The 23442-nt window shown below is 42.2% G+C and overlaps 2 protein-coding genes across 5 annotated transcripts in view; both read right to left on the bottom strand.

Annotated features, from left to right (window-relative positions):
* Nucleotides 1-996: 996 nt before the first annotated feature.
* emd (emerin) lies at nt 997-7266 on the bottom strand. Of its 2 annotated transcripts, XM_086133678.1 has the most exons (7): nt 7192-7266; nt 6953-7032; nt 6535-6630; nt 4487-4521; nt 4352-4377; nt 2492-2551; nt 997-2419 (listed from the first exon to the last, which is right to left on the bottom strand). In XM_086133678.1, the coding sequence occupies exons 2-7, from the start codon at nt 7029-7031 to the stop codon at nt 2239-2241; spliced, it is 477 nt and encodes a 158-aa protein (XP_085989804.1). In that variant the 5' UTR covers nt 7032; nt 7192-7266; the 3' UTR covers nt 997-2238. The 2 variants fall into 2 exon arrangements, with proteins under 2 accessions (XP_085989804.1, XP_085989720.1); XM_086133594.1 differs by having other exon boundaries at nt 997-2551.
* A 1588-nt stretch (nt 7267-8854) lies between these two features.
* flna (filamin A, alpha (actin binding protein 280)) overlaps nt 8855-23442 on the bottom strand; it is a 44526-nt gene continuing 29938 nt past the window's right edge. Inside the window, exons 24-49 of one of the 3 annotated variants that reach the window (XM_086133798.1) lie at nt 22695-22868; nt 22440-22602; nt 22191-22351; nt 21518-21685; nt 21255-21378; nt 21034-21190; nt 20770-20959; nt 20093-20116; nt 19422-19669; nt 18791-18865; nt 17986-18085; nt 17769-17909; nt 17551-17679; nt 17214-17387; nt 16933-17094; nt 14594-14797; nt 14359-14511; nt 14155-14277; nt 13708-13974; nt 13484-13621; nt 12899-13014; nt 11449-11581; nt 11145-11321; nt 10842-11060; nt 10557-10754; nt 8855-10124 (exon numbers count right to left, since the gene is read on the bottom strand). In XM_086133798.1, the coding sequence (XP_085989924.1) occupies nt 9940-10124; nt 10557-10754; nt 10842-11060; nt 11145-11321; nt 11449-11581; nt 12899-13014; nt 13484-13621; nt 13708-13974; nt 14155-14277; nt 14359-14511; nt 14594-14797; nt 16933-17094; nt 17214-17387; nt 17551-17679; nt 17769-17909; nt 17986-18085; nt 18791-18865; nt 19422-19669; nt 20093-20116; nt 20770-20959; nt 21034-21190; nt 21255-21378; nt 21518-21685; nt 22191-22351; nt 22440-22602; nt 22695-22868 (4103 nt within the window). In that variant the 3' untranslated portion in view covers nt 8855-9939. The remainder of the gene's footprint in view (nt 10125-10556; nt 10755-10841; nt 11061-11144; nt 11322-11448; nt 11582-12898; nt 13015-13483; nt 13622-13707; nt 13975-14154; nt 14278-14358; nt 14512-14593; nt 14798-16932; nt 17095-17213; nt 17388-17550; nt 17680-17768; nt 17910-17985; nt 18086-18790; nt 18866-19421; nt 19670-20092; nt 20117-20769; nt 20960-21033; nt 21191-21254; nt 21379-21517; nt 21686-22190; nt 22352-22439; nt 22603-22694; nt 22869-23442) is intronic. The other 2 variants (XM_086133883.1, XM_086133968.1) reach the window with 2 other exon arrangements.

Raw genomic sequence — 23442 nt, forward strand, 5'->3', positions numbered from 1 at the left:
GTTAGAATTCATCACATTACACAAACAAAAGTGCCGTAATATGACACCTGGCAGACACCTACATGAAGTGAGCATGTGGTTCTTATTTACAGCAATAACTGCTTCAACTTCAGTTATTTATCCATCCATTCATTTTCCGAACCGCTTGATGCTCACTAGGGTCGCGGGGGGGTGCGGGGGGTGCTGGAGCCTATCCCAGCTGTCTACGGGCAGTAGGCGGGGGACACCCTGAATCGGTTGCCAGCCAATCGCAGGGCACACAGAGACGAACAACCATCCACGCCCACACTCACACCTAGGGACAATTTAGAGCGTCCAATCAGCCTGCCATGCATGTTTTTGGAATGTGGGAGGAAACCGGAGTACCCGGAGAAAACCCACGCAGGCCCGGGGAGAACATGCAAACTCCACACGGGGAGGCCGGAGCTGGAATTGAACCCGGTACCTCTGCACTGCGAAGCCGACGTGCTAACCACTGGACTACCGGGCCGCCCCTCCAGTTATTTAAACATGTTAAAAAAGTACTTTCTGTAAAGTCTAACCCCTAGTTGATTAAGACACAAGTCACAAAACCTTGTGCATATTTTAGAGACTTTATTGGGCCAAAGTACATCTTTTCCAAAAGAAAAATCTCACACTACACCACTAAACAAAAGTATCACAAAAGGGTTGTAAATATCAAAACTGAAATATTGATCTCATCTTAATTTAATAGGCGCAGTGTGAAAGCAGTTCTAAGAACGACAACGTGCATATTACCGCCGTTAATTAGACCTTCTGCCATCTTGCTAGAAGATAATATTTTGCTTGTCACTATCCATCGCTGGCATAGATAAGCAAACAAATTAGTATTGTAGCAAATAATTGAGTAAAATCATTGACCGTTCCACAGCGCCCCTGATGAGAACACAGTGTCGGGAATCAAGTGTTTACTTTCGAGTTTGTAGTGAAATACAGTAAGTGAGGATGTTTGGTTTGACATGATTTGGACAGCCATTTACTGTAGAAATATAAAAAAGTGTTTTTATTAAAAATAAAACATGACACAATCATATACATAATCAATACAAATATCTTTTAGACCAGACAAACAAAGTCTTAAAAGCAATGACAACATTTTTAAAACAAAGGACTATATCATGTTCAAGAAAAAAAAAGCAAGTAATTCAAATGAACAATTAAAAATATTTCATTTGCATTTTTCTCACCACAGTGGATCTAAAAAGTATACACACCCGTGCTCAAATGATATATTTTTGCGATATGAGAGAAATGAGACCAAAATGAATGATTAAAAAAAAAATCACCATTAAATGCGACCTATACAACTCAATTGAAACAACACCAACAAAAAATATTTTAGCAAGCGACAGTAAGAGTAAACCCCTGAGATCAGGTAGGGGCGTGGCTGCCTTCAGAAGAGAAAATAGTGTTAAATGGGATCCAGTACATCCAAATGCCTGTGGTAGAACATTTACATTCCAACAAAAGAAAGATTGACCTTTTGTGCTCAAATTCTAAAAGGTACATTTGCCAGAAACTTAACAATTTTCATCACCAAATGAACACAAAACTACCAACACTGGGGTGTGCTGGTGGTCGTGTTAAGCTTTGGGGCTATTCTTTTTTCAGCTGGAGCTAGGGCCTTAGTTAAGGGGGACCGAATTATGAAGAGCTCCAGCGAACACCTGTGGGGTGATGTAGAGAGCATTGCCTGCGGAATCCGAAAGATTTGATGCATTTTTGCAATGCAAACTTGGGCATATGTCACATCAAAACATGCCACACTGACTGACTTCTACCCAAAAAAGACAGTATTTTAATTTAAAAAAAACAGAGGTGCACCAACAAAGGATTACAAAAGGGGTGTCAATATTTATGCAACTTAAATTTTTTCCCCCTCGGAAAAACATTAGAGTTTAACAGGTCATAGGTCAAATTAATGGCAGAAAAAACAGTTGCTAAATGGTTTATCTTGGTCTCATTTTTCATGTCACAACAATTTGAGATTTGGACAGGGGCCTGTATTATTTTTAGACCCACTACATCTTGAAGGCTCAGTCTGTTAAAGAGCAAGGCCCAGTTTTTTTTTTTTTTACAAGAAAAAGTGAGCGTATTAACTGCCACTGATGGCGACAGATGTCAAGTATTCATTTTCAACTGGGCTGGCAGTGAATTCATCAATCTAGATCTGAGTTTTGCAAATGATCTGGCATCCTGGAAGTGGTCGTTTATTGATTATTGAAGCTTGAAAGGATTTTCGTCTTTGGTCATGTGACAATAAATGTAGTAAGCAGCTGCTACTACTGCTAGTAGCAGTAGTATTCTTATCACCCCCCACATGCTGCAGCCAGATTGGACGGTCTCCTTGGAGTGCACGGCGTTCTGATTGGCTGCTCTGCTCTTGCGCAGGATGGGCCTGTAGCACAGGAGGGGATGACAACGATTATATTCAGTCATTTGCCGTGATGCGAAAAGTTTAAAGACATACTGTTTGTCTCCGTCTGATTCCTCATCGTCATACGGTTCACTGTTGTATCTCCTTCTGAGCCTGGATGGAAAAAACAATTCACTTTCTTATAGAAATCGTAATGACACTGAAAAAGTGCCTCATACTATTATTTTTTTAAGGAGACATATTCTACATATCCCTCCATAATTGCAATGAGCTCCCTAGTGCTTTACCCTGTCTGTGACAATGCAACGAAAAGAAGATAGAGTTCACCAACGCCCCGGTTCGCAAACAAATCGTTTTCCGGACATTTTCAGACACGTCACATATTTTTGTTGTTGTTTCACTCTGAATTAGTCCTCAGTATAGATGCTATGAAAGCGAAAATGACAAGTGATCATTCTACTAGGAAGCCCTCAAAATGTTGTTTTCCTGAGCCCCGCTCCCAGCCTGCTGTCTCTACGATGCATGCTCACCTCCTCTCGGGTGTGTCGTCAGAGGCCCGAGCTGTCCGGGTGCACCGTTGTCCACTCCTTGCTAGGCGGCTGCATGCTAATATCACGTAGTTCTGGGGCAGGAACGGATTACCGTAATTTCTCTATAAAACGCCCCTAGTAGAACACGGTCCTCAAAAATCACATTTTAAAAGCTACCCCTCCGCCCCTTTGCACTTGTGTATATGTCCCCCGATCTGCTGGTATCCTTTATTATTAGAATGAATAGTATGAATTCATAAATACTCAAATCATACAAATAAAACGTCTATACTTTTAAAACCAGATTTAAAACTATGCTATTTTCCCATACCTATAAAGAAGGTCTTTCAAATCATTTTTAAAATGACAAAATGTTGGTCTGGCACTTGGCACTCTTAGTAATTTGATTTCTTTTTTTTTATTTCTTTACTTTACCTTAAAATGTCTTCAAATCTTTTGCTTGTAACTGCTTTTAAATATTGTACTTTTATTTATTTGAACATTCGCGAATGTATTTATTTGTACATAGTGTATGTTGTTTATATGTACTGTATATGGTGCCTAAAAACTCAAGACTAATGACTAGTGGTCATAAAACTATTTACACTTGATAAAGTACACGGAAAGAACATACTTTTCGTCATTTGCTCAGTGCTGAGAATAACATCAATGAGGTAAGTAATAAGGAATATAAGGCAACTAAGCTCTTATTTCGCTGGTCTGTTACAACAGCACCCGAAACAGGAAATATAACAAAGTGAGACAACTTATTTCATTATATCAATTTGAAACATTAGACATTACATATAATTTTGGAATGAAAGTACACTTTTTTTTTTTTTTTTTAAAGAACCCAGAGTTATTGATAAACCTCTATACAATGTGAAAATGTCTCTCTTACCCCAGCCCCCCTCCCCCTTCACTGGACCCTTGTACAATTCTCCCCCTGCATTTTGGATCATTTTGGCAGAAAAAACATTGCAAATTATTCACAGAAAATTATGGTCATTTTTACTGAAGGCTTGGAATAAAATAAGTTCATACTCAACTGAACATACTTTTATCGTGTTACAGAAAAACAAGCCGTTTCTACCATCCTGCCCCATATTCTGCCGGCCCAATGGTGAGACTGGCTTTCATTGAATGTCTCATTGGGCGAGTGTGCGCGTGATGCTTGCTCACATTTATAAGAAGCTAATGCAATCCATCAGTAAGTTGTCAACTAAAGAAAGATCAATGAAGCGCTGCTTAACTTTACCCTATGACGTAACCTTAACATTCTTAATTGTTCCACAAGCTAACTTGGTCGGGCAGGTTTTCATGGGACTCCACCCAGCAGGACGCACAATAGAATAGTCTGACAAGGTGTGAGTGTGAGCACACCGTGCATCTTGCGTATGCGTGTGGCAACACGTGCACTCACATGTCTTCATAACCTTCATGTCTGACCTGTGAAAATGAAAACAGGATGAAATATAAATGTAAGACAACTGATCTTCTATCAAAACATAAGTGAGGAACAAACACAAATCTATACGTGGTCAGCTGCTACACTCACCGGGCTACGGTACGTGACGTACGTAATTTCCTCTTCTGTGAAGACATACAAACAAATCGGAACACTTTCACTGTGGTCACTAATTTCTGGACTTGTTGGTCCACCAACCGAACACAGGTTATAGTCTTATTTGGAATACGTTCACCGTTTATAAGCTTAAAGCAGACATCACCCGCATGACTTTATACAATTTAATGAAGGAATACAGAAATAAAACAGTCCCCAGGTGTCTTAATAACATGTCTTTGCATGTGACATGTTGTCATGGTAACAAAAGTCAAACTCAGCACCCGAACAAGAGAGGAGGTGGTGCAGCCTCATTTGCTTCAAACCAGACTAATTTCTGGAAAAAAAGTGTGCTATAATTGTGTATTTTGAGTGGAGCATGTTAATTAAGGGAACTTCTTTAAATTGGGGAGATAAAAAAAAAATCATGTCACCTTTTAGAAGGCGTTTACAAAGAAAGGCACAAATGGAGATTTAAAGCCAGATCCTAACACAAACCTTAAACTCAAAGGCCAAATGCATCAAAACTCGCTACATTTGAAGTTTGACCCAATATTGTCAGGAAAAATAGGCCTTCAATCACGAAAAACTTTTGGACATCAAACAGTCATGACCAAATTGAGTGAGCCTCTTTGGACCTCATTTCCGCTAGCAGAAAAGTATTATCTGTGCTCTGCATGTGTGCTTTTTTTGTGGCAAATTTTCTAAAAGAACGCGAGAGGTGTGCACCAGAAATTACCGTGGAGTGCGGTGACTCATTCACAGCAGTCAAGTACAGCATTCCATTGTCAAGCCACTTGGAGATGATTAATTGTTCTATTCATTCATGTTGAGCACTGTTACTGGTTTTATTTTAGGAGGTATATACTTCCTGTTTTTATTCTCATTCCCATAGGCTTCTTTAGACACTCAGCCTGATCAGGTATTAAATATGCCAATAAAGGACTTTGGTTTGCATCTTCTGTGACTGGTGTCCTGCATTTGAGTCTCATATGTTGGTAACGTTTGACAAGCAGCAGCACTGAGTGAAGGTTCTTCACAGACTATCCTTGCTATCTACCATATGCTTGTCACTTTTGATGAAAAGGCAGCGTGTCACAGTAAGTGTCTTGCTTGAAGGCTTGACATTACATTAAGGGTTGATTTCATTTTATACATGTATGACTATTTCAGAATGAGATGTATGAGGCGCATCAGTGCACCAATTACCCCTCCTTATTCATCATTACTCCAGAAGTGGACATATTATGGAAAATTGAATTTTTAATGGCTTGTTTACAAATAGTTGGGTGTCTGAAATGCTTGCCCGGTTATCAAGTGTAAAATTAAATAATGAAGTGAATATATTCATTCCTGAAAACTCACTTCCGCGTCACTGTAATGTAACAGGGGGTTCATTTACATATTTTGTACCCTCTCATATGATTAGCTAAATTGGACAAAGATCAAGAGCCACTTTCAATCGACAGGCAGACTACAGTCTAAACATTATCGTGCAGAAACATCCACGTCCCTCATCCCTGCTACCATGTCAAAGCCAAAAGGTAAGCAGAGCTGCATTGAATTTGGTTGGATGCACATTTTTGAGTTGGCTAAAAGCATTAGCTTCTGATAAATGAGACATACTTGATTACTAAAGAATATAGTGGCAAGAGGGTACTTTTTTTAGACTACATACAAGAGAGTACAAATTATGATATAATTCTTCACCCTTGGGGTATTTTGATGATAAGTCACACATGTCATTAAAACAACTGGGAATCCATTTTACATTGTGAAAATGCACAATTTCTCACGTATTGTTTTTAGACTGACAGTTTAACTTTCAAGTAAAATTGTACGGCAAATGAAATGTTTCTCAATGGGGAATATACAGTCAAAATTACAATGCCAAAGGTTTTGATTATTGAATGAATTATTCCAAATATCAATGAATGGATTGATATTTGTTAAAGTGTGTTAAAACAGCAGAACATAATTGTTTTCAATCTCCTGCCATTGTCCATGTTCCAAGCCATTGCGTGAACACTGGAGCATCTTACCTTCCTCTCTGTAGTAAGTCTTATCAGAGGAGGTTTTCACTGGCAGCTTTTCCATGGCCCTCTCAAGCTTCTTCACATACAACTTGCGAGTGGAGTCTAGTCACAGATGCATGCCAACAGTTATGAATACAAAGTTCAAAACTCCTACATAAATTGCACAAACCTGAATGACGTGGCTTAATTGTGTTAGCAGAACATTCGGTGGAGTACCACGAAATGCAGTGCAGTAATTGGAGGGGAGGGCAAGGGGGATAAACGTTTACAGTCAAATGGATTACTTCATGTTTGTTGCACTCAATAAGGTGGAACAAATTAGCCTAGTTGCATTTGTTTAAAGTGAATTTACACAAGAGAAGAAAATCAATGAGCACGTTAATGACTTTAGTTAATAGTTAGTTTGAAAATATCCATTTCTTACCAACTATGGGTCCATGTTTGATGCCGTACTCGGTAAGCAACTTGCTGAGCTCTTCATCGCTTTTGTCACTCAAAGACATTCTGCACAATGACAGAGATAATATTCGTTTGATAGATTCGATGGATAGATGCGTAAATGGGCGAGTTTTAGAGAAGCGGAAAAAAAACCTTGGATTGGGAACTGAAACGAACGACCACAAAATACTTGTCGGCTTATGATATGAAAAGATAGAAACTTACTTTTGAAACAGAGGTGAAAAAAAGTTTCGCCTACGAGAAAAAAAAAGATCCCAGCCAGACAAGTTTTGGATTGAAAAGGAAGAAGGCGTTGGGCGTGTCCATCAGGAGACGTCACATGGTCGGCCCAATCAGCCACCTCATACTCACAGTTGTTTGAATTTGATTTTGGAAATATTTTTTCCTTAGGATCGAATTAGAAATGTTTCTTTTCGAACCACGTTTCTGACTCTTTTGAATTTGCATTTTCCATGCATACATTTTAAGAACATCATCATAACTGGCTATATCAAATTCTGAATCCCTGTTTCAAAATACATCAACAATCTAACACCAAATGGTCGATTAATCCTTAATCAGTGTTTCAGAAAAAAGGACAAATGTATTTGTCCAGGTGCAGCTCTCGCATCTATCCTTTCACTGACTTTTGTTCCTGATGTTTAGTTTGTATACTGTATTAGTCTTCTGTTTCGAGATTTCCACGACCCTTCAAAGACGAGCATAAGTTTCTTCGGGGACCTGCGCAAATGAAAACACAGTTCTCAAGACTGTTTTCAGGCTCCGTCTGAGCTGATGTTGCCTCTGTTCTCTTAAAAAAGATCCATGGTGTAATATAGGATGGCTGTGGAAGGATTATTATACAGTATTCCATTCCCATTAGGTACGTGCCTTTCAGAGTAGTGTTTTAGTGGGCTTTTACCTCATGTAGGCCTATGATTGGAATGCAATCGTGTGTGTGGTCAACGATTGTGTGTGAATACGTGTGTGCAAAAGATGTGCTTGCATAATGTCAGTACTGTACACTATGAAATATCCAATGAGCTCAACAGATCATTTGTATGCATTTTCAGTTTTTGTCCTCCGTGTGTCGCCCAAGGACCACAAACGATTTCCTCTTGTAACGATCTTCACGTTGCTTATTTTCAAATAAACTCTTGGGAGGTTTAGTATTTGTGGCAGCGACGGGGGTGGGGCACGGGGAATAAGGCTTGTGTTGTTCCAAACTCAGCTAGTTTAAAGCCCTGCTAGGACTATGAGCAGCGTATTGTTACAATCGTAATCATCAACAGGCAATTGGGTTGTTCCTGGTGCAGTCTAAGGCAGTCGAGATAACATTCCGTTCATTTGCGGATGTCCTGGCTTTGGCAGTTTGGTTTCTTCCACTGAAAAACTGACAGTGGGGTTAATCTTTTTTATGACATTTAGGATCATGCGTTGATAGAGAACAGACATATTAGCAGGTTTCCATGCCGGATTGCCATGAGTTGAGTCTTTTGCGATGACGATGAGACCAAACCTCACGCTACAGATTTATGGCCGATAGAAGGTTATGGAATGTGGTTTCATGCAAATAGTTACGGTCGTACTTGAACCAAGGGCCATCCATCAATTACAAACCTTGGGTCGGTAGGTAACATTACCACACCATACTAAGATCTGTGTCCACTCATTACATACGTGAGGCTCTACACTACTACGTTTAAAAAGAAATAAATTTCTACTCTTACAAAGGACCACCAAGTTCTATAGCTTTGACATTCAGATCAGCAGGAAGCTGGGAAATGGATGCTTTACATTTCCATTTACAAGGTGAAGCCTAGAAATAAGGCAATGTGAAACCAACATTTATGTTCATTGGAATAAATGGGCATCACACTCAGAAGAATACTAGACAACAACTTTATTGGGTATCAAAATACTGTCTTACAAACATTTAAAAGCATTTTTGTTCTGGACAAAGTCATGATTTTGTAGAGATATGAGCTAAGGGGAGTGTGGGGGCGGGGGACAAAAAAAATTTGAGAACACTGAGAAAAGTAACATTTTTTGGTCACCATTTTGAAAACAATGTGATGAAGCATAACATCGTCCAGCATTTTTAAATTCTTCCCTTTTTAAAAGACAACACGTCAGGTTGGTGTTATCCTGAATCTGAGGGCGTTTTACAGAGAAATGAACATGCAGCGGCATGAAACACACAGAAAAGCGTTGTTGTGAGCGTGTGACACAAACTCTGCGTTAGAGTACCACCTGTTAATCTAATGTTTTATTCAATGTTTAATTAGACCTCTACTCTAATGTGCATCATTTTAATAACAGCAGTGCCTAAAACTGGGTCACACTATCAGCAGGTAAAACAACCGTGTTATCAAAAAGAAAAAAGGCATCACACACCCATACTGAGCGGACGAGGCATTTTCCGATTACCATCCACCACCACAAGAAAACCACACCTGTTCAACATGAGCAAATTACATTTTATATGGACAATGAAAGAGTGTCATTTGATCAAACACAGCAAGGCGCACTGAGCACTCTCACTTCATTGCAGTTCTTGTTCATATAAAATGTAAACCTCTGTATCGGACCAGCCTCAGTGGGAGGCATTATGCACAATCATTCACTGGTAGCCCAGGTTTCTTCCATGGCAGTGAATGAGTTAGGCCCGAGCCAAAGTTTTAAATTGAAAAATATACGGTAAAGTCAGCTATTAGTTTACAATCATTAAAAGGTGCCCGATTCTCCTTCCCGATACCGTGCTTATTAGAAATGGGAGAAATTTGACTGTGGCTGAAAACAGAGGAATATTTGCATCTTTGGGATATGATTGGCTTTCTAAAAGGTCTTGATAAACTGGAATCGGGTTGACAGAAATGTATAACATGGATGGGACATGGAGCTGTAAACAATTACAACAGTGGTAAGAGAAGTTGCCGATGGTGGTGCAAGCTTTTTTTCTTTTCTTTTGTTCTAGACAACGATATGGAAGGGGCTGCCTGGAATGTGATCATCCCCCCATTTGACCACCAGGATGTACTCTCCCTTCTCTTTGAGCTGGTAGCTGACATTATACAGGCGGTTGCCCAGATGTTTTACCAGGATCTCCTCACAGGGAACTTTGGGGCCATCCACCCCAACCAGCAGCATGTTCCGACCTATGGATACAGAGGCACACATATCACGATGTGAGTTTTAGCTCGGTAGGTTTGCAGAACCTACCGATCAACACAAAAAGGTGATTGAAAACTAGGGAGAAAAAAAACAAAAACAAAAAAACATTGGTGCTCGATTTTCAAATTGAGGGTCATTTTAAGTTGAGCAAAAGTACCTAATTAGGTTTTAAATTTGCTAGCTGGCTACTCAAACATCTGATCCTGTATTCATTTCAAGAAAAAAAAACATTTTACTTTTCAACTTCGCTGTCCTCTCATGTGAGTACAGTGTACCTTTAATATACAGCGGTCATCAAAAGTAATCGGTTCAGAAGGAGGTCTTGTGAAAACTACAAAATTCAGGATATTGTGACATATTGATAAGTTAAGACAATAAGTTATGCTTGCTGGGGTAGGTTAGAGACTCTGACACACCTGCTTTGCTGCAGTCAACACTGAAGCTGTTCTTCTGACCAACAAAGCCTTTGTTGAGGCCAAGACCTTTAGCCACCACCTTACTGGCATCTGACTGGATAGGAGCACCTTGCTGAGTGGAGCTGATGGCACGAGTCACGGGATCAACCATAACAGAGGAAGTTTCATGCATACTGTGGCTGGACACAAGCTTGGAACCTAGAGAAGGGTCGGACAGCGTGATCTAATCAGACTCAATTGTCAATCAACCTATTTGTAGAATCACTACAAACAGGTCTTTCTTACCAGTGATCTTTGCCTTGAAGGGGCTTCCCACAATGTGGTAAGGTCCACCATACTTAATGGATATGAGATAACTGCCGGGTGCCATTGGAGTGTATGTGACCTTGTAGCCCTCAGAGCACTCCACGCAGTCCATCTTCACTTTTGAGGGACCATCAATAGTTACAGCCAAAGCCCCGGGACCTGCATTGCTCGTGTTGACCACAAATTCACATGCCGTTCCTGTGGCAAAAATAGAGTAAGACCGGCGTTCGGATTTTTATGAAATCATTTTCTTCTTCCACACAGGACCATGCAGGTAGTTACCTGTGCTGCCTTTTTCCAAGCCTGGCCCATAGGCAGACACCATCCCAGGGTCTCCGGCCTGGCCAGTCTCTCCAACCCGGATCTTAAATGGACTACCAGGGATGTGACTTCCGTTGAACTTCACATCAATTAGATAGAGGCCATTCTCTCTTGGGATGAAGCGGACTGCATACTTATCTAGAGGAGACAGAAAAACACAAAATGACTGAAGGAGTTGACACCAGATTTCTCCACAATACATCCAAATGTCTTAGCAGTTGTTGAAATGAGTTCAAACACATTTTATGAGGGGCGGGGGGGTTACCTTGGTCAATCTCAGTAACACAACACTCCTCCAGCGCTCCTGATGGGCTGTGAACCTTTGCATCAATCACACCCTTTGCTCCATTCAAGCTGACTGCAAATGATGCCGGCTGGTTCACCTTCAAGCCAGACTCCTGCTCGACAAAACACACTCAAACTCTCAACTCATTCCCATAAACACGGTCCTAAGCCTTGCGAACAGCCTTCCCAGCTGAGATGAAGCTGTAATAGGTGGACTGGCATATTGAACGCCTTAGATAGTGGTGAGCGAATACTTTACATGGGTTATTTCATATTTGATCAATAACTGTAAAGGAACTTTAAGAAAAAAAAAGGTTTATATGCATAAATGTATCCAATGTGGAAACTGCCACGCTGAAGTCTTAGTTTCAAAACATTTATATATTTTAATCATTAGTAAAGGTGATTCTTTGTGAACGACGAGATGGTGTGGTGGCCCACTGAAGCACACTTTCATAACGGTAAAGACAAACAGCTTTATAAAAAACATGCAAGTTGCATTGTTTGTGTTGCGGTTGATGCAAGTGCAAAAATTATCCTAACTACTCATAACCATTAATTACACCGTTTTTTGTTATAATGGTGAATAAGGATATGCAAATGTAAAAAGTCGCTTCAGTTATTTAATAGCACTAGTTTTTTATTTTGTCAATAAAAAAAAATATTTCGATTTTGGTTTTAGTCGTTTTTCATTAACTACAATAACCTTGCTTGCGGATTATAGCTTTACAGTAGTAGATCAAATGAGATGAAAATAAACCATAAACGTACACATAGGAAATAAAGGAATTTTTTTTTTTACCTTACCTGGGGGTCGCTAAGAAGGTTAAAGAGGAGGCTGTATATAGTACAAAGGCAAGCGGGAATTCAACACAAAGTGAAAAGGAGGAAAAAGACTAGTTAATCTATTTCACACTATAGTCATGATACATGTCCTACTTCTATAGAGTGTATGCATGAGCGAAAGGGGAGGAGAAAACAGCCAATTTCAAACCTCTTTAACCCTTTAGCCCCCCATCAGCACATTGAGAGGAGTTGGGCTGTTGGGAGCCTTTAGAATGAGGCACGAGAAACACACACAGTCCTTTCTTATTCCAGAAGCCTTTGGCACTGCCCAACAATGCAGCATCTGCTAATGAGTGGCCTGCAGCTCTTAGGACATCTGAAGCACTCTAATCGATCTTTTTTAATTCTTTACTGAAACAACAGTCTTCTAACCAGCTCCACTTTAACCAACTTCTGCTTTGCAACAACTTCTACTGTTGTAGTCGTCCACTGTTGCATTTTCCCCTCTATAGACTCAAGATTGTTAGTACCTCAGAGTGCTATTTTACAGGTCACTTTACGAGCAGATGCATTTTGGGCAATGTACTGCGGCCTGGCGTGCGTGTGCTTGCACATGGACATGTGTGCGTGTCTCAGAGCCTCACCTGAAGGCTGGCAACAGTGAGGCGTCGGGCGTCATCTGAGGGTGAGGCCACTGGAACGATGAAGGGACTATCAGGGATGTGCTCGTCATTGAAACGGATCGACACCTCATAGTCTCCTACACACACACACACACACACACACACACACACAAATATTCAGCTCAAAAGGCAATCACATTTATAAATCTTAGAATTTTCACTCAGTACGCAAAGTTCAGTCACGTTTATGCTGCAACTTGAGGTATGTTTGCTGTCTGCTACAATAGGCAACTCTACGCCCCCAGATTGGACTCTCAACTCTTGAATTGGGCTTTTACTGCATAACAAATAAGATGCATGCCATCTCTTCAGGCATGTTATACAAAGGCCAACGGGCCCACCATGCTAAATTTGCATTACCGTTTCTGGTCTACAGATTTTTTTTTTGTAGTCCACCGTATAAGTCAACGGTTGGGGGATGATCTGCAGATCCGGTCCAATTAGGGTAAGCTGTATAGATGCTGCAAATTGAATATAACACCCCCCACCCCAAAAACAAAAATCTGACTATAATTTAGTGTTTATGCTCTGCGTCTCTTGTCTCACCTGGCTCCTGCACAATGTAAGACACACCACTAGAGCCATCCTTGCGGTCCTCGAAGGCGATTTCGGCCTTGCTCGGGCCCTCCACAGCAATGCTGAGCCCACCAGCTCCAGCCTCTCTCGTCCAGATACTAAATTCAGCTTCACACACACAAAAGGACCAAGATAGGTTCAATTTGCAGAACTTTGCGTAACATCAGAACACAATATCCGTCCGCCAGACCAACCTGGCACGCCAGCCTCTGCTCTCTCCAGGCCTGGCCCACCAGCACGGACTTTATGTGCCCCTCCCTCTCCAAGGGGGCCAACAGTAAACTGGAACGGGCTACCAGGCACATGCATCCCATTGTATTTCACGCACACAGTGTGCACACCCGTCTCAGTGGGGACGAAACGGATGCAGTACGTGTTGTTTTCTCCCTCCATAATTTCTGCCTGGTGAACCTGACCAGAGGGGCTGGTCACCTGAGCAGCCATGTCTGCTATGCTGATCTCTGAAGAAACAAACGGTCAAGTGTTTGAATCATTGGAAACACTATGGTGATGCTCTGACAGAATGGGAGCAATCTGTCAGTGTACTGAAAAAAAAAACGGTCACCAATAAAATACATGCACACAAGAACAGGAGTTTTGACACGGACACACTTTGTCACTACAGATAGTCTCTTGGCTACCTGGGATTTTGAGACTGAGGTCACACTGGCTGCCAACATTGGCCACCGATGCTGCTCTCTTCTTTCTGGTGATGCTTTCCTTCATTCTGCCCTCGCCTGTAACCTTTACTGTGAACGCACTACCTGTATATGCAATCACAACCAATGGCCAAAGTTAGTTAGCCATTCTTGACATCACTGTTGAGGTCTGTCCTATTTTCCTACCTGGAACATGTTGGTCAGCAAACTTGATATTGATGATGTAATTCCCAGGTTCAGTGGGGCAGTATGTGACCTTACAGGTCCCATCTTCCTGGTCCTCAGTGTTGATGTCTACTTTGCTCGGTCCTTCAATGGACAAGCTCAGGCCACCGTAACCTGAGTAGACTAAACGTGTGAGGCTGCTTCCAAGTATTTTCTCAATGACTGATGTTAACTATAAAGTTCTTAAAGCTTGTACCTGCATCACGAGTGTCAATGATGAATTCAGCAGGCTCAAATGTTCTGGCTTCACTCAACCCCAAGCCACTAACATGAACGCGGCTGGCATCTCCAATCTCAGACTGGTTAATCATAACAGGGATGGGGCTGCTGGGAATGTGGCAACCATTTTTCTTGATGTTGACCAGATGTTCTCCAATCTCCTTTGGAACAAATGAGATGCCTGCAACAGACAATAAAAATGCGAATGTGGAATGAGATTTAGAAGCTATTACGCTAACAAACTTAAAACTTTTTCTGCTTGGCTCTCGACGAAGGCGGACACTTTTTTGCTCTGCTCCTGTATAAATTGTATAAAATACTAAATTATAAAGTGATTTTTACGTTATTCATTTTATATTTTTGGACTATAATCTGCGCATTACCGCGATCACTTGTTAATATTATCCGTTGTATTCTTTGCGTGCACTAACAGATGTATTGCAGAGGACCGCAGCAGCGCGACTGTGTGTGTGTGTATAATGTTTGACTAACTGGAGACCCTGGCTGAGCAGGGCATGTCGGCGATAACGATGCGCTGATTGGCTCCTCTGAACTTAAGGTGTGCCCATACATAAAGCGTCACGCATTCAAAATGGATGATTGTGTCAGGAAACAGACGCATGCGCGACGCCACAGTGTGCTCACAGCTTCAGCACAGGAGAGCCGCACACAGACAATTAGACAAAATGAATCGCGGGAGGTTTCGATTGTGTGCAGTTCTGCTCCCGTCTACCCGGGGATCTTTGCAGCCGTTTAACAGCAGAACACCGCAACATGGTAAATGAACATCCCAATGGCGTCCTCAAATAATATTTGCATGCCTCAGACATTGCATTCACCTTTAGTGGAAGAAGAGCACTGCACATTCCTGTGCTCCTTGTGTCAGTATTTAAAATGGTTCTTAACTCCTCTTCCGATATATTTTTCAGTGATTTCAGAGGATATTTTTGTTTTCATGTTTAGTGTTTATTTTGGTAAAATGATTATTTTGTTTTGGTTAAATTAAGGGAAAAAAAGACAACTACTGTTTAACAAAGTTAAAGTAAAAATGCCTTATTTCCCTAAAAGGGCTATTTCTATTATTAAGCAGGCACAACGTAACAAAATAAAAGAGTTCCTATGCCTCAACACAATACCTCTCATTATTTGCCGTGTACTGGCAAAGTGAATAATTGTTATTTTCATACACCCCATTATTGGTTGATTGTGAGGAGTGTTGATTTTTATAAGCTTAGCTTGACCATACTAAATGGGCATATAGCCCTGCTCCCCATGACCGCCGTGGATGGGATCGGACCTTGGTCTTATTAAAAAAAAAAAAAAAAAGTGGACCTACAACATTTCTAGATGAGGACCACTGCCCTAGATCCATGGAGGAAGCGGAGAATGGTGGGCCTGTCAATACTGTCCGTTGAGGAGAAGGAAGACATCTACATTATCGGCCTTCTGATAGCAGGTATGCTGCAGTTTGGTGTTAGCAGTTTCCTGTTCTATCGCAAAATCCAACCGACGGGAGCAGCTTTATTGGAAGTGAAGAAGCTGCCGGTCATTCTCGATGGTCTAGCGCAAATGTCCAACACTCAGACTCAAGCGGTGACTGAGCTCAACCGCAATTGCGGTTCTGGAGCGTCTCCGTACGATCGACAACAACATGGAGAAGTTGGAATTCTCACTTCGAAAAGGAATTGAGGATTTGGCTGATCGGCGCCAGTGAAGGGATACAGCCACGGACTCAAGGCCACCTGAAATTGTTGGCGGCCGTGCCTCCAAAACAAACAACGCTATTTGGACCCCTTTCCCCTGGATGGAAGGTATGCACGGAAGCTCGTGCCCCCACCATCACCCTCTCCTTCTCGGCCATGGACTGATAAGCCAGGACTGTCTTCATGAGCAGACCTTGACGAAGCAGCTGCGGCCTGTTCACGCATACACAACCAGACAATCGCACGCGCATACACATGCTTATCATCACCGTCTTCATCGTTCCTATTTTTTTCCCCCGCGACGTGGAATGATCTGCGGAGCGCTCGGTGGACCGTGCAGCTGGTCGGACGGGCCGCGTCGCCCCTCCCCATTCATCCGCCCTACTCATTACCTGTTATGTCTTGTGACTTGTTGTAACTGTCATATGCTTATTTATGTGGGTCTTTTTTTTTTATCCTGGACTTAAATTATCCTCAGAAGAGATAGTTCGAGCGTGTTTTTTCCCCTCTCCCTACCTAGTGGTTTCCTTTCTGAACTCCGACTGTAAATTTCCCCATTGCGGGACAAATAAAGGATATCTTAAATGCGTTTGTTGAAAACAGTTACACTCACCAACATGGCCGTTACGCAGCATCTTTAGGAGGCAGGGTTCTTCACGACATGACGGTGTGGTGAGCGAGGCCGTCAGTTGGCTCAGGTCAAAGTCTCCAATGTCCAGAGGAATGTCAGCAGCTGATCCCACCTTCAGGTGAGACATCCTCATTGAGTCGTCCCCTGGAGGCAGGTACAAGACAGGGTGATGCACTTGACACCCATGCAAACTACAACCCACTCTGAAACTGCAGATTATGGTACATTTATTTGCATAGTGAATTTCATAAAACGCCATCTACCAGTAATCTTTGCTGAAAAGGGGCTGCCAGGAATGTGCTTGTCATTGTATTTGACCAGGATGCTGTAGTCTCCTGGCAGAACGGGCAAATAGGACACACTGCACGTCCCGTCCTGGTTGTCCAAGCAGCTGATGTCTGCTTTTGATGGGCCCTCAATGGCCAGGGACAGACCACCTTTAAAAAGGAAACATCTTATGCAAAAAATTCTTTGGGTGAGCAATCTATTTGAAAAATCAACAAATTAGCATAAATGGTCCTCAGTCACATGTCTGTGATAGGCGGGATAGATAATATCGATGTGGCATTGCTGTCAAGCCACTGTTTGAGCTCTACGTACCCTCGCCAGCATCTTTAGTATTGACTGTGAAAACAGCAGGCTTGTTGACGGTCCCATGGATGAGGCCAGGACCATAGGCACTGACATTACCGCTGTTCATGTAGTCCACATAAAATTGTAGAGGACTTCCTATGAATGTCAGTGAAGACAAGGTAACATTAGAGAACAAAACCTCTCATGAAAGCCATGTTATGCAATGTCTCAAAACAAATGCATACCAGGGATGTGAATGCCGTCATATTTTATGTCCATCTCATGCAGCCCAGCTTCGATTGGCGCATACTTGACAGTAACCGTGCCGTCCTTATTGTCCGTGATGTCAGGTTTGGCAACCTTGCCCGATGGCATTCGGACTTCACCTTCAGTTTAGGAGAGACGGCAGTGAGATTCATGTCGGCCAAAAGAAGAGATCAGCCTTTCTATTCCGTTTCCAACCTGTGATCTCTCCTTTCTGAATGGTGAATGGGATGACCAAGTCAAATGGCCTGAGCCCCGTCACATCGAGACCATTCATTCCCAAGGGTCTGTCTGTTGCCTAGGAGACAGAGAGCACAGGTCTAACACTCTGTGTATGAAGATGCCGTGGATATTTCACACTTTTTGGCCTGTATTACCACAAAGTGCAAGATTTAAAAAAATACTCCAAACCAACAAAATGGAATGAAACATTGAGATGAAATTATTGAAAATGTTGATCATTGGAATGATGATGATGATGATGATAACGATGACACCAACGGAAACTGAGAATGAAATGAGGACTAAAACACTGGAAGGTCAAAGGACAGTTTTGCATCAAGTAACTCAGAAGACACGTCCACATGGAAGACTGTCAACGCAGATAATTTGTCCCTTCAGTAAAGAGTCAAAGAGCACTGGGCAACAGTGGTTCATTATCAATCGTTGAGACTTAGATCCTGAGTGCTGCAGTTCTTAGTTGAAACAGTCCAGCAATTGGCAGTGAACCAAGTGTTGACCAGTGTCTCTTTGTTACTGAGAAACTCTGTTGCATTGTCCATGTTAGGAGTCCTGTTAATGAAATGGAGGAACACTGCGGAAGAGGAGAAAGAAAGGCCTGTCAGAGGTGAGACACCTGCAATGAGACGGCACACACCGATGCTGTACACGTTTGATGATACACAGAAGAGGAAAGAAGTAGGATTAGAGACAATGAAAATAAGAGGTAGGACCCATTTGTTTAAAAAAATGCTGAAGAGTTTGGGACAGAGTATTGAGGTACCCAGGGCTGTTGAGCGTAGTACTGGGGCATTTGGCACTGCTGCATGAGCTGGTCTGATGGAGCTCCCTCCAGCGCCTGGGGGGGAGGCAGGGGGGGGGGGGGGGGGAATAGAAAGGTTTGCAGGGAAGTCAAAAATGTGACACCACCTGGATCCAATGATGATATTTCTGTGGGGAGAAACTCATACCAGGCGCATATCTCTTAAAGATGCTTTCCTTAAGCACCCTAATTATGTTCTTTGCCTTGTCCCTCAAATACACCACATAACTGGAACAAATGTTCCGAAGAGTGTATTTGCCATTTTGGCCAGGGCCCAGTTTCTAAAAGACAGCAAGCTGTGTCCAATGCTCTCTTCTTACTCGCAAACCAGAGTTTTTGTTCTACATGATCTAATTTATAAGGAGTGTGGTTCCAAACCAAATCTCTGAGAAGTGACATGCCATTTGTTTTTCATTTCAATGCAAATACATTTAAATCTTACAAACGGATACTCTATTTTCATATGCCAGGAATGTCCAGTGGCTGATGTTGAATGAACCATGATTTGACTTTTTTTTAAATCATCAAATTGTGGGCCTAAAAGCTTACAAACGACTTAGGGGGCTGATGTACCTCCTAATAATACACTCACCGTGACTTGGAATGGACTGTTGGGAATGTGCTCTCCTCCAAAACGGACACAGATGACATACTCGCCAGGCTGTGGTGCCGTGTAAAAGATGTCGAATGTGCCGTCCTCGTTTTCCACTACGTCTACGTCCAGCTCAGCACCCTCGGGCGTGCACACGGTGCAGGTCACCTTGCCTTTCCCGGCTGCCTTAGCATCCACAGTGATGACAGTCTGTTCCCCAATCTGAATGGTTGGGCCAACACCGGCACCTGTGGGTTTGAAGAATAGTCAGGTAGATGACATACTATTGCACCTTTACATTCGTTATTTTGCATGCACATTTTATCACCAAGAGAATAGGTCAAAAGATGAAATCGAGTCATGTTAAATCCAGAAACTATTTGCCCAACATTTGTAATGTTGTTATAATATTTTTATGCAAGACTGGAAGCTTGATTAGCCGAGGTGTCATTCAGCATGCCAACCTTAATTTGTTCTGAGTTAGTATTTGTGTTTCCATATAAGCATGTGAGCAAAATGCACACATGAAATGCTGAGATATGCACAGTAAAATATAGGGTGGAAATGTAGATGGTGTAAAAAGAGAGAATCAGAGCCCAGGTTTTAAGTGTTGTTTCCATGCTAAAAGACATTGAGTTCCTCTACAGTACAAAATTGCTCTATTGGCTTACCTAAACCGTGACCTCCGATTGAGACTGATAGTGGGAACGGTGACAAGCAGGATGTGCAAAAGACAAAAGTGACACACACAAGATAGTCAGGGGTGGGGTGATTGGAGGCAAATGTGTGCTCTTAAAATTCAAATAAGGAAAAAAAAAAAGTGGTAAGTGCTGTGGGAGGCAAGGAGGTGTGTGCGTGTGCGTGTGTGTGTGTGTTTGTGTTTGTGTGTTTGTGTGTGAAGCAGGGAATGGGCCAAGGAGCAGTGTAACAGCAACAGAAATGCATGAAGAGTTGTCATAAAAGAAGCAGCAGCAGAATTGGGTTTTACGTAAAACCTGCTGAGAATTAGATATTTATGGGCTCAAGTTTAGCACAGGTCAAACATTCAAGCCAACGGCTGTGGCTCTATTCCCACCAATGTCACAAATGACGAAAATACAGCATAGCAGGGATCAGCGATACAAGTCAGCTTTATTACAGCCGGAACTCCTTTTCCATGTGATCTCAAGCCGTTTAGTCCCAGGTATGACGCAAAAGATGGTTGGCCATGTTTACTTCACACCTGACCTTTAAGTCCTAGTGCATTAATTTTTTAAACTGGCTGAAAGGATTTAATTCAAGGAAATGTACTTTCATGTCCAAACCAACAAGTGCAAGAGCAAACCTACGGCGGATTTTCATTGCATACCTGTGACGGTACATTTGCTGGCATCTCCTGTGGGCAGGGCCCGGATGCGATATGGTGAATATGGGATCTCGTCTCCTCCGTACTTTATCAAGATTGTATATCTGCCAGTCATGTCGGGAACATAGGACACCAGGTATGTTCCGTCGTGGTTATCACGGATGTTCGCCTTCTTTGGCTTTCCTTCTGGGTCCTGCACATACAGTTACTCAACAGCGATTCCCGTTTTGTTCAACTAAAGTAAGTCTTGCATGCTAACACACTCACAGTGATTTGCACTGCCAGCAGTCCTTCCCCTGCATCTTTGGCATCAATGGTAAACTCCACAGGGAGAGAAGCAGGCACCCCCGTGGTGTTCAGACCGGGCCCACTAGCTCTCACTTTACTGGCATCATGGGTTGGAAGCACCTTGACCTTATAGGGGCTGAAAAAGGTGATTTAGTGTAGTGTCGTACAAGACTACCATGGTTAAAGTCTAACGGTGGTACCTGCGTGGGATTTCCTCATCAGCGTATAAGACGTTAATGGAATACGGTCCCTCTCTAGTGGGAACATAGTTGACTGTGTGAGTTTGGTCACCATTATCCACAATTTCGGCAGGCTCCACCACACCTAGGATGCGCAAACAAACCATTTTCAATCCCAGCCAGGGGGTTAAGTGTGATATTTTTCAAAAATGACTTGACATTAAATGTTATTAAACATAAGCTTTTATCATAATTGTGATCCATGAAAACTAAGCCACACGCACCTTTGGGTCCCTGCACGCGAACCTGCAGTGGGGCCACTCCAGCTTTGGTAGCATCCACCGTAAAGGCCTGCGGAATATTGGCCCTGACATTGCCGCCAAGGCCTGGACCTTGGCATTTCACCTTTGAACCGTCAACCGTGTCAATGACTGGCACTGAGAAAGGACTGCCTACAAATACATTACATCAGAAGGTTTAGACAAGTCAAAAATGTAGAATACACATTCCTCCCCATTGTCTAAAATGCAGTACTCACAAAAAGCTTGGCCTGTTAAGCTTTTTGGATAAACATGACTATCTTGTGTCCAACTATTGTATGCACAGCTTGTTCTCCAACGGGGAGGTGAATGGCAAAAACCATAAAGGTCGTTGACCGAACAATACATTTCTAAAGGATGTCAAATTTTAGGGATGGGTGATAAAATGAACTTTATTTCTATATTTCAGAAAAAGCAAAAGTTCATGTGTAAATGGTAGTGCTTTTTAGGATTATCCTGAAATTTACACCCGAAAGCGCTATTCCCTTAACTTTTGAGTAATGCATGTTAAACACTGATGTTTGACAATAAAGTTGTATCCAATCCAATTGATGGCAACTGAAACGGCATTCTACAACGCCCCTCCCCCCACGACAGAAGTATCGAGTTGTAGTCTTCCCCCCCATAAATTTAGTACCATTGATGGGCTGTCCTCCATAGGTTACGTTGAGGTTGTATGTGCCCGGCTCATAGGGGATATACTCAACACTGCAACTACCATCCTTGTTATCAGTGCAGGACATTTTGGCCTCCGAAGGACCTTCCATCGCCAAACCAAGCCCACCAGTGCCTGCTCCTCTGTAAATAACAAATATAAAACAGGAACGCTCTCACTTCACTGTGCAGTGAAACTGTTGATTAGTCTTTCAATTAAGGTCCCATTTACCGTGTCTCCACTGTGAACTTGTTTGGCTTGTTCGTCGTGCCGCTTTTCAGGCCAGGACCATGCACACGTACTCTGGCCGGATCACACCCTTCAGTAACGGCAACACGGAATGGGCTTTTTGGCACTGGTGTGCCATCATAGCAGACCTCCACATTGTGTGGGCCTAAAGCATACACGGGGAACATCTTTAAGCCTGTGTACCTGAAATGACAACACACCGACTCTAAACTTGGAAGATTATATGTTTCTACTAACCCTCCTCGTAGGGCGTGTACTCTACGTTATAAATCCCATCTCCAAGGTCGGTGATCAGGCTATCAGTATGGCTGCCCGATGGGTTGCTAATTACAGTTTTGATGTGGTCACCTCCAGAAAGAGTAAGAGCTCGAGCATCCACTGTGAAATCAGTGGTGGCTTCCCGGAAAATTCCTAGAAAAAGAAAGAAAAGGGAAAAAAAAATGCATTTGTGTAATATTTTATACATTTCAACCAGCTCAAATGTAATGTCTTAATGCCTTGTTGATAGCCCGCTGCATCAACAGGATAACCTGTGTTATAAAGGTTGGATGAAGCCACTGAAGTCAATGCATGTCATTCATCTGTGACCAATTTGTGACCGCCACCTCATCAAGAGGTAAATCTGTTGCTTGACGTACATCAATTGGGATGTCAGTAATTAGAGCTATAAGAGTTCGGAAGAAATCATGATGCACGCCTCTTTGCTCGTGAAGTCATTCACTCCAACCTCCAACAAATGACACAGCATGCCAATCTACAAGATAGTCGTTAGTGGTTACTACAGATACATCAAAATGGGCCTTAGGGGGGAAAAAAAACGTTTGGTCAGATCATTACATCATTCGAGAGGAAATTGTTTTTTTTCCTTGCTTCTTATTTGTATCGTGGAAAGAGGGAAAATCTGTGGCTGTCGGGACAAACCAAATACCAAGACATTTTTCAAGCAGTCACTACTGAATCGTATATTTGGTAGTGAAACCCCTAG

This window comes from Hippocampus guttulatus, chromosome 1 (genome assembly GCF_054856545.1).
Source record: "Hippocampus guttulatus isolate MCC_2025c chromosome 1, RoL_Hgut_1.0, whole genome shotgun sequence".
NCBI lineage: Eukaryota > Metazoa > Chordata > Actinopteri > Syngnathiformes > Syngnathidae > Hippocampus > Hippocampus guttulatus.